Source organism: Pecten maximus, chromosome 10 (genome assembly GCF_902652985.1).
Source record: "Pecten maximus chromosome 10, xPecMax1.1, whole genome shotgun sequence".
Lineage (NCBI taxonomy): Eukaryota > Metazoa > Mollusca > Bivalvia > Pectinida > Pectinidae > Pecten > Pecten maximus.
The window spans coordinates 22,978,941-22,991,342 of NC_047024.1; the positions used below are offsets into that span (position 1 = coordinate 22,978,941).

A 12,402-nucleotide genomic window follows, 5' to 3' on the forward strand; every position below is an offset into this window, starting at 1 on the left:
TCCAGTGACCCACACCTCATATACAGGTCGTAATGTTGAGACACAATGCAACCATTCCTTATATGTATTGTCTAGTACTCATACACTTCGTATACCATATAATTGTCCCCAGTCCCTGGGACAACTTATACCATATATTGTCCCTGACCCCTGGGACATCTTATACCATATATTGTCCCTGACCCCTGGGACTCCTTATACCATATATTATCCCTGATCCCTGGGACTTCTTATACCATATATTGTCCCTGACCCCTGGGACATCTTATACCATATATTGTCTCTGACCCCTGGGACTCCTTATACCATATATTGTCCCTGATCCCTGGTACTCCCTATACCATATATTAATATATTATCCCTGACCCCTGGGATTCCATATACCATATAATGTCCCTGACCCCTGGGATTCCTTATACCATATATTGTCCCTGACCCCTGGGACATCTTATACCATATATTGTCTCTGACCCCTGGGACTCCTTATACCATATATAGTCCCTGACCCCTGGGACATCTTATACCAGATGTCCCTGACTCCTGGGACTCCTTATACCATATATTGTCCCTGACCCCTGGGACATCTTATACCATATATTGTCCCTGACCCCTGGGACTCCTTATACCATATATTATCCCTGATCCCTGGGACTCCTTATACCATATATTGTCCCTGACCCCTGGGACATCTTATACCATATATTGTCTCTGACCCCTGGGACTCCTTATACCATATATTGTCCCTGATCCCTGGTACTCCCTATACCATATATTAATATATTATCCCTGACCCCTGGGATTCCATATACCATATAATGTCCCTGACCCCTGGGATTCCTTATACCATATATTGTCCCTGACCCCTGGGACATCTTATACCATGTATTGTCTCTGACCCCTGGGACTCCTTATACCATATATAGTCCCTGACCCCTGGGACATCTTATACCAGATGTCCCTGACTCCTGGGACTCCTTATACCATATATTATCCCTGACCCCTGGGACTCCCTATACCATATTTTGTCCCTGACCCCTGGGATTCCTTATACCATATATTGTCCCTGATCCCTGGGATTCCTTATGCCATATATTTTCCTGACCCCTGGGACACTTTATACCATATATTGTCTCTGACCCCTGGAACTCGCTATACCATATAGTGTCCCTGATCCCTGGGACTCCTCAAACCATATATTGTCCCTGACCCCTGGGACTCCTCAAACATTAAGTGGTTTCTGGTTCTCTCAACCAATATAGTATGATATAGTATGATAAATCTTCCTGGTGGTTCTCAATCTACGTTTACGGGCATTATATTGTTAATAGCTAGTGTGTATGCAATCCATACTGCAGTCTGGCTGGTAATCAAAACAAACTGTTTAAGATAGTACTTATAGTACATACTAGATCATGTACAACTACATCCATCCTATATGTGTTGACATCCAATTACTCTGATAGATCCTGGTAACATTCACTACACTAGATTTTACTTACAGAAAGGCCGGGTCTCCTTTAAATTTTAATGTACACTCTAGACTCTTCTAAAGTTAATTTTGTAGTGAGCATTTTTGTTTGGATAGTGTTAGTTGATCAAATTTCAACTACTGTATTTTTTATATGATGTAGTATTCAATCAATCAAATGAGAGCTATATATATTGTTGGTGTCGTACAATGAAGTAATTCACCAATCATATTAGAGCTACTGCTTTGAAATCATCCAATCAAATGATAGCTACTGTAGTTGTTATACAAAGTAGTAACCAACCAATCAAATGGTAGCTTAAATGTAATGGTTATAATCATGATTTAGGAATCAAACAATCCAATGAGAGCTACTATGGGTGTTATATAAGTGTAGTAATCAACCAATCAAATGAAAGCTAACATAGAATTTTATACAAGATAGGAATACACCAATCAAATGAGAGCTACCTATGGGTGTTATGCAATGCACAGAAGATTTCAACCAATCAAATGACAGGTGGTGTTAAGAACCGTGATATCGATGATGTTGTTGGGTAGTAAGAAATGATGAACTCCTGTAGCCTGTAAGCTGGACTGAAATCACATCTACAAATATGTTAAGTAAGTAAAAATCTGGATGAAGCCTATTTTAAGAAAAAAAAAATCTCTCTCTCTCAAAAATTAGCTTTCTTTATGAAATATAATCTACCCTATACATTGCCTATACATATACAAGATGTGTTTTGCTTTGAGTGTTGATTTCAGCTCTCACTGTCAAAACAATGAAGTTGAAATAAAAACAAGCTGATGATTAACTGACCAATCAGAAGTATGATCAACATCAATACACATCTCATCTTGTACAACTCTTCTGTACAAGTATCTGAACTAGCTAAGCTATATTTGATACAGTAAATGAATTTTTCTACACCTGTCAATAAAATCAAAGAAATAAAATGATGTAATGTAAGTATGGTGCCACATTCCAGATTTGGTTTACACTTAGATCTGATAGATTGTCCACACATAGATTATATCTTATTAATAGTACAATTAACATGAAAGAATGAAGAACATGTCACAAATTATAAAAGTATCACAAACAAATATTCTGAAATTTTTAATGTTGTCAACTTCGACTGAAAAAGAAAGTAAACAGCACATATGGTCGGTGTTAAAAATAGAAAGTCTATATTTGGAGATGTGTATATATTACTATCATATACATATTGTATATTTAGAGACATATTGTATGTTTAGAGATTTGAGGGTAGAGCATCACTACATAGCATCAGATTTCAGTATCTGTTGGGATCTGACCTGATTGTGATTATGGAGATGTTTGAGAGTACTCCTGATAATGATAATAAGATTATTGTAATTTTGAAGCCACTATGACAAAGTAGTGGTTTAGAGGGTGGGATACAAATATATATTCATTGCACATGGACTGTTTGAGTCAAAGCACATTTGAAATTTTCCATTCGGATCATGAATTACTACAGAAGAAGGCCAATTATCTGAACATAAAAAGAACTAAATGATTGCTTCCAAGGTTCAAATAATTGGCAGTTCATATATTCAGGGTTCAGATGATAGGTGATACACAATTACACATACAGTGGAACTTCGTTAACTCGAACTCGGAAAACTCGAATACCCCGCTTAACTCGAAGTACTTCGTCAGTCCCTGCCAAATTCTCTCTTTATCATAGTAAAAAAAAATTGGGAAAACTTGAATTCGGAAAACTCGAAAAAATCCTACTTAAAATGATCGAATAACTCGAAGTATCATTTGTGTGTCCCAACGATCGGTGGTAAACGCCGAAATTTTTTCAACATCGAAATTCCGTTTGTATCGGCACTACAATTCTACCGATTATAATACGCGATTATAAGTGTTTCATAAATTCATGAAAGAAATTGTCGGTGGAATCTTATAACAACAACTGTCGGTGATAAACGGTACTGTTTTACTTACATCAGGTAATTTCATAAGGCGGTCGCCGATAATAGTACACACGATAGTCAACAACTCATCTACCCGCTCGCTGAAGCGGAACTAATCTCCGACACAACGGTAGATATACTCGGCTGATGTTTTTACAGGTGTAGAAATGAAACAGTCACCGGTGCCTATTAAATCTGTAAACTGCTGAAACAATAGCGTAATTACTGCCGAGGTATTCAGAGTACGACTGTAACGGTCAGTGCGGTCTATTAAATCGGATAAAACGACAACTCAGTTACAGTAACATTTTATACGCACATGCGCAGTACCAACTTCCTGTGCTAATACACATGGAAATGGTGTGGTTGTCGGTAAAACGTAAGTTGGACTATCAAACACTATTTTATATGTCCAATATAAGGTAATGGTTCTGTTACGTTTTACATACAATCTGTGTTAAATTTAAACGGTTATTTGATATAACATTAATAAATTGTTATTCGGTTGAATTCCATTTTATCGTTATTCCTTTTGCAAACATGACATGAACACCATATCGTTATTGAACTTGAAGTGACTAAATGAAAGAAACTTTATCGAGACTGTATATCGGCAAAACTACACCAAACTACAAGTGACAGAACGAAATAATATTACATATACATTTATATGTATTGACCAGTCTTTACACTGAACTGATGAGTGACAGAGCGGAGTTATAATGATTATATAATGTTGACAAATATTGACCAAACTTTGCACCAAAAATGACAACTCGCTTAATTCGAACACTCGGATAACTCGAAGTTTTCTCGTGGTCCCGTCAACTTCGAGTTAACGAAGTTCCACTGTATATGCACTGTATCATATAAACATCCCTGGGATTTAATTCAATTTCAACGTAAAGTGAGAAATTCAGATATTCCAGTTGAGGTACAAAAGTGATAGTAAATGTTTCTGAAAAGAACATACATTTGTAATTATGTATCAACATGAATTTGTTTGTTCAATCTACTCATACAGCCATCATAGCATCTCATAACGTCTTAAGTTGTTTAAGAAGGATATAAGCTCCTTATGACATTCTACAGATACTTGGACTTTCTTTATAATACACATGCCTCAGGAGACCATTCTGGGTGGCCTTATTGTCTACAGACCAGTTCTACCATTTGCATGCATTGACCCTACAGAATACAAGAGCTTGACAGATTATGATCAAATCTAAACGAGAGGCAGCATCCTCTAGTTGGTCCTACAGAAAACAAGAGTCTTACAGATTAAGATCAAGTCTAAGAGAGAGGTAGCATCCTCTAGTCACTCCATAAACTTTCATTAAAGGTAAGCTTATCTTCTTTTCAATTCATTTTTGAAAAGAAAAATATGAATTCTGGAAAACTCCATTCCGAATTAGACAATTTTCTTCCAAATTTTTCCTTAAATGTTCTTCCAGAAATTATCTGACCACATCCCAACATCACCTCATTGATATGAACTAATGACAAAATGGCTAACCATCACAGCTATAGCTACAGTTGGATCACGAACTAAGTATGAGGCATTGGCAAATTTGCAGAAGAAAAGAAACAATGAATTGCCGAGATCATAAACAGTAAAAGAAGAGTATAAATTATGAAAATCATGATTATACGAAAATAATAAAACGAGAATTACTAACAAGTTGTATAGTTCTGAGACCAGTTATTATATTAAGAAATCTTGATTAGAGTTTTTTTTTCAAAAGCTGGCTGAAAACTAGATATGGTAAAATAGATTAAGATTTCACTTCACCGAAGTATCTCATGATGTTGTCAGGTTTGACAACTCTGTTAATCATCAAATGTACAATTCATTCAATGTATGATGGACAATAAATAAAGTTAATTATCCAACATGCCATTCCATATTACTTCCATACAAAAATATGTTGGGTAGCAGTGCAGACTCACATGTATCGACATTTTCTTAGATTTCAACTATTTTTTTTTTGAATTTACAATTTTCAAAATTGAAAATTCTCTGATAAGATTTCAACTATCTTTTTTAATCTACAGTTTTCAGGACATCAGGTTTGCTGTAAACCCTACAAAACTTTTACTCACTTAAAAATTCATAAATAAGATCAGTTATGATATAATTTTTTTTATTTAGCAACTTATTAAAAATTAGATATTTCCTAAATTATAGAAATCTTGTCACAATTTCTCATTTTTTAACTAAAGGTGGAAGTGTCCAATAATAGAACACCATCAAATTGCATCTGACCCAAAATCAAATCTCTCCTCCTTGGATTCCTTTTCTGTTGCTAAGGAACATAATTTCTAAGTGTATATATACAGTGAACTGGACTGCTACCCATTTCCAATACAATGTCATGCTTCCTGTCCCTGAGAACAGTTGTGTCCTATCGTGAAATATACAGTATTTTCTGGTGGAAATCCATGGAACACAAGCTCCAAGTCAAGTCAAAGTCAGGCAACTCTTTGAAACAATCAGTATGCTGGATATTGATAGTAGACTAAATTTGTTAAATTTTGATGAGATAAACTTATTCATGGTTGTATTTTCTTCTTCTTTATGATACATATCTCTTGATGACAGCATTTTTTCTTTATTCCAGAATAAGTGATCTGCCTTGTAGTGTTCTAATACCGACTTCAGTATATAAACATTCCTGAATAGGCAGATATTTGGTGCATTTCAGAGGAATAAATGATGCCAATTTTCATGATAAATAACTTTTTCATAATTATTCTCCAAAAAAAAAAAATTAAATGTAAATTTGTATAACCAATATATTGTTATCATAGACAAATTATTATATATCATAAAACACTGCAATATGCTTTCTTCTCAATAAATACATTTGACACTTCAAAGAGTTACCCTGTCAGACAATAGTTTCAGGATTACCTCAAACTTGAGTACTTCAGCATTTTCAAATATTTCCAAGTAATTCCTGAGTCAAGTTTACACTTAACAAAAAACTAAAATTCCAAATTTCAGTATTACATCAAATTTGAAATTTCCAAATTTCAGTATAACATCAAATTTGAAATATTTCCTGAAACTCATCGTAAGTTTTGTGTGTTGCAGGCTTGCTGAGAATCTGTGGGAAGGGGAGCAAGCTGTCCCGGCATATCCAAGTTATACAGGCGTAAACAAAGATAAACCTACAAGTGGCACGAGTTCGGGAACTGCCGGCCCGGAGTGTGTTGACAGCCCGGGAAAACATACTGCGTCTGGCGGTGTCTGAGAGGATAGAGGTTAAGGACTCTCGACTAGCTATAGACAGACACAAAGAAAAACAGAGTTACAACACTTATCCAGAATCCGTATGGAATCCCCAAACGATAATTACATGCATTCCAAAGTGGATTTCCGAGTGCTTGAAAGGCACACAAAAAGACAATAGGGTTACAACATACATCCGTCCAAAGAAATTCTCAGAAATAATTCAAATCTGTATGTACACATTCACACAAATACGTAGGAAGGAAATACAGAAAGTGTCTTGATCCACAGCAATAGAGAAGACAGTACCAATACATAAACATTCACAGGAAATTAAAGACTTTTTAAATTCATGCAAACTGAACCAACTTATACCGGGTCACATTTCAACATTCTCACAAGGACCCTCAACTAGCTATACAAACTCCCGCAAGGACCCTCAACTAGCTATACAAACTCCCACAGGGACCCTCAACTATCTACACACTCCCATAGGGACCCTCAACTAGCTATACAAACTCCCACAAGGACCCTCAACTAGTTATACAAACTCCCACAGGGACCCTCAACTAGTTATACAAACTCCCACAAGGACCCTCAACTAGTTATACAAACTCCCACAGGGACCCTCAACTAGCTATACAAACTCCCACAAGGACCCTCAACTAGTTATACAAACTCCCACAGGGACCCTCAACTAGCTATACAAACTCCCACAGGGACCCTCAACTAGCTATACAAACTCCCACAAGGACCCTCAACTAGTTATACAAACTCCCACAGGGACCCTCAACTAGTTATACGAACTCCCACAGGGACCCTCAACTAGCTATACAAACTCCCACAAGGACCCTCAACTAGCTATACAAACTCCCACAAGGACCCTCAACTAGCTATACAAACTCCCACAAGGACCCTCAACTAGTTATACAAACTCCCACAGGGACCCTCAACTAGCTATACAAACTCCCACAGGGACCCTCAACTAGCTATACAAACTCCCACAAGGACCCTCAACTAGTTATACAAACTCCCACAAGGACCCTCAACTAGCTATACAAACTCCCACAAGGACCCTCAACTAGTTATACAAACTCCCACAGGGACCCTCCCACAGGGACCCTCAACTAGCTATACAAACTCCCACAAGGACCCTCAACTAGTTATACAAACTCCCACAGGGACCCTCAACTAGTTATACAAACTCCCACAAGGACCCTCAACTAGTTATACAAACTCCCACAGGGACCCTCAACTAGCTATACAAACTCCCACAAGGACCCTCAACTAGCTATACAAACTCCCACAGGGACCCTCAACTAGCTATACACACTCCCACAGGAACCCTCAACTAGCTATACAAACTCCCACAAGGACCCTCAACTAGTTATACAAACTCCCACAAGGACCCTCAACTAGCTATACAAACTCCCACAGGGACCCTCAACTAGTTATACAAACTCCCACAAGGACCCTCAACTAGCTATACAAACTCCCACAAGGACCCTCAACTAGCTATACAAACTCCCACAAGGACCCTCAACTAGTTATACAAACTCCCACAGGGACCCTCAACTAGCTATACAAACTCCCACAAGGACCCTCAACTAGTTATACAAACTCCCACAGGGACCCTCAACTAGTTATACAAAAGCAAAGTCTCATAGGGACCCTCAACTAGTAATGGTATACAAAGACAAACTCAGGTAAGGACCCTCAACTAGCTATTGTACAAAGGCTAACTCCCATGGGGACCCTCAACTAGTTATACAAAGACAAAGTCCCTCAACTAGTTACGGTACACATGTACAAACACGAACTCCCGTAGGGACCCTTAACTAGTTATACAAAGTCTCATAGGGACCCTCAACTAGCTATTGTACAAAGGCTAACTCCCATGGGGACCCTCAACTAGTTATACAAAGACAAAGTCCCTCAACTAGTTACGGTACACATGTACAAACACGAACTCCCGTAGGGACCCTTAACTAGTTATACAAAGTCTCATAGGGACCCTCAACTAGCTATTGTACAAAGGCTAACTCCCATGGGGACCCTCAACTAGTTATACAAACTCCCACAGGGACCCTCAACTAGTTATACAAACTCCCACAGGGACCCTCAACTAGCTATACAAACTCCCACAGGGACCCTCAACTAGCTATACAAACTCCCACAAGGACCCTCAACTAGTTATACAAACTCCCACAGGGACCCTCAACTAGTTATACAAACTCCCACAAGGACCCTCAACTAGTTATACAAACTCCCACAGGGACCCTCAACTAGCTATACAAACTCCCACAAGGACCCTCAACTAGCTATACAAACTCCCACAGGGCCCCTTAACTAGCTATACAAACTCCCACAGGAACCCTCAACTAGTTATACAAACTCCCACAAGGACCCTCAACTAGTTATACAAACTCCCACAGGGACCCTCAACTAGTTATACAAACTCCCACAGGGACCCTCAACTAGCTATACAAACTCCCACAAGGACCCTCAACTAGCTATACAAACTCCCACAGGGACCCTCAACTAGCTATACAAACTCCCACAGGGACCCTCAACTAGTTATACAAACTCCCACAGGGACCCTCAACTAGCTATACAAACTCCCACAAGGACCCTCAACTAGTTATACAAACTCCCACAAGGACCCTCAACTAGTTATACAAAAGCAAAGTCTCATAGGGACCCTCAACTAGTAATGGTATACAAAGACAAACTCAGGTAAGGACCCTCAACTAGCTATTGTACAAAGGCTAACTCCCATGGGGACCCTCAACTAGTTATACAAAGACAAAGTCCCTCAACTAGTTACGGTACACATGTACAAACACGAACTCCCGTAGGGACCCTTAACTAGTTATACAAAGTCTCATAGGGACCCTCAACTAGATATTGTACAAAGGCTAACTCCCATGGGGACCCTCAACTAGCTATACAAAGAAAAAATCCCAGGTGGACTTTCAACTAGTTGTACAAACTCCTACAGAGCCTCAATTACTCCTCATTCTCCACAGAAACATTTCAACTATTGGTAGATGTACCAATTTAAACATCCAGGTAAAAATGTACCGACACTATCATACACACAAAACCTGAGACACCTACATATGTACAGATCAATGAGATCATAGTGCAGAGTCAAAACTTTTAATGCCGCAGTAGATGTTGCCTTGAAGGACAGACTGATCGGTCATTATGGGAGGAATGGTTCGTTATATAAATACATTTCTGGGTTTCTGAATGGAGACTGAATTGTTATCTGCTCCTGTGATCAGTTACAAAGAGGAAGAAAACATACCCATATACCATACTGAAAATTTCACACTGTAAGCTTTACTTAGAAATAAATTATCCATATTAGCTCCGAATTTATTTTTTTCTTATTTTAATTTTTTTTTTTAAGAAATTACAGTGTGAAAATATTATGCTTCACTGTAAACAAAATTAATTTGTTTTAAGAAATCATTTTAGTGTAACTTAATTTTTGTCACCACTTCTGTAGAACTAGAATTCTGAGGACAGGACCAGTGGGTAATGTAACAGTGGGTAATGTAACAGTGGGTACACACACAACACTCAACAAAAGATAAATGCTCACCAAGAGCAACGCCAAACATGCAATGACTTTCTTAATGTAACAAACGAGTCAATGTCATCGAATATTGTAGAAAAAGTCATCAAATCTTGCAAAAAAAATAAAAAAAAAAAAATCACCAAATATTGCACAAAATTGCCAGACACCAAATATAGCGTAAAGATTTTATACGTGTTGAGAAGTGGCTGTGAATGATTCTATTATGTACATAGCCTTACATTTCTGTGGGGGAGTGTCAAATGAATGCTTAACTACTGCAAAAAAAAAAATAAAAAATCTGGATAAAATTAGTCAATACATAATAGTTAACCTTCAACAAACTGTCTTCTGGGTTTAGAAACACTCCACATGCACTTGTTTTAGAAAATGTAATAGAAAAAAACCTCATATGAACTGAAACAGTGAATGTAATTGTAAATATCCATTCATTAACTGAATTTTGTGTTTGGATTATGTTTCGTACCACGCTGGTTTGGGAAAAAAAAATATCCGGCCATTGCAGAGCAAACAGCTTCAGCAAAACAAACACCAGTGAGTCGCTTGGGGAAAACTGGAGAAATTTTTGCAGCAAATATGAACAAAACAAAATTGACTGAGAAAATAATTGATAATAATAAAAAAATAATCATAATAAGCTTCAGAACAGAATGGAGAAAGCACCATGGATGGGATTTTTACCTATGTCCTTTAAAACTGAAAAGAAAATTCTTAGCTATAAACCAATGCTCAATTGAAACCTTCTACATTTAAAGCATATATGCTCCTTGACTGAAAATAAAATTTCCAAAAAAATATGTACTTGGCAAAAAAAAAATCAACAAATTCATGAACAAGCTCATTAATCTTAACAGGCAAACAAATAAAGTATAGTAGTCCACACATAGTTTACAATGTATACTCTCTCAGAATTTATAAATATTCTTACCGTATTTATTCTCCTATAAGCCCAGTGGGCCAAAACATAATCTTAAGCTCAAAGCATGGAGGCCTGTTTATCACAGGACATAAAGTATCTTTTTTTACCATTTTACCTGACTGCATACAAACATGTATTAGTCAGATTATTAATGTATTTCCAGGCATGGGCTTATTGTTGAATAAATATGGTAGACACATGTAAGTTCTCTACATATCAATGAAAATAGGTAACATATAAGGCTATTACAAGTTCAAATTCGGGAACAAGTCTATAATTCATTTCACCCTCCTTCTTGAAGAGCTATTCACAGGTAAGAACTAATTTGCAGTAAATACTTCCACAAGCAATGTACCCCAACGGAAAATAAAGAAAGAAGCCTCAGGCCAGTTGTTCAAAAGGTTATTAGCTTAATCACTTGATTAGTGAAAATCTCATTTCTGCTTTACTTCAAAACCTGAGTGTGTGTATTCCTTCAGATAGGCAAGTAGGAAGAGACAGAAGTATTCTAGAGTTTCACCAAAAATTATCAAGCTAGTTTTACCAGAAATGATTTTATCAGGATTTTAAATTTGTTGTTAAACTGCGATTAGCCTAATAACTTTTTTGAACATCTGGGCTCTGGCATATGAACACACATATAATACAGTGCCCCAAATGTATATATACACACACACTCACTCATACAAACAAACAAAAATAAAAATACTCTATCTTTACAGTATTCCTATATAATAAATACACAGTTTTCCATAGTTTAGTAAAAGTTCACAGTATTCAATTAATCTGCTAATACTTACACGTTGTCTTTGGTTTCACCATACTCCGGACACTGCCAGTTTTGTAGGCCCGTCTCAGCATATCTGGTGTATCGGGCAATGTGATTGGCTGTTCCACCATCATCAGAGAATCCAGACTGGTGAGGGAGTCGCTACACGAGGGGTGGTAGACACGCCCACTGTTGGGTGTGGCCCCTACAATGGCGGAGAAGTATCGTTCCTGCTGAAGACTGGATGATGGTTCTCCTCCAGATGCACCTGTCATTATATAAACATACCTTCAATCTTCAAAAAAAAACAAAAAAAAAAAAACGTTCCCCTAAAAACCCTTTTCATGTCATTCCTCTAATTTTTCATCCTCAGTTTTAAAAACAAATTTTACTAATGTTGAACTTTCTTTCAATCAATTTTACTGCAAAGCCATAGAATTTGTTCAATTAG

At 37.3% G+C, this 12,402-nt stretch overlaps 1 protein-coding gene across 2 annotated transcripts in view; it reads right to left on the reverse strand.

Annotated features, from left to right (window-relative positions):
- Positions 1–12,402, reverse strand: part of LOC117336845 (myotubularin-related protein 13-like) — a 65,149-nt gene that overhangs the window by 14,064 nt on the left and 38,683 nt on the right. For both annotated transcript variants that reach the window (XM_033897503.1, XM_033897502.1), the window contains exon 29: positions 11,983–12,219. In XM_033897503.1, the coding sequence (XP_033753394.1) occupies positions 11,983–12,219 (237 nt within the window). The remainder of the gene's footprint in view (positions 1–11,982; positions 12,220–12,402) is intronic.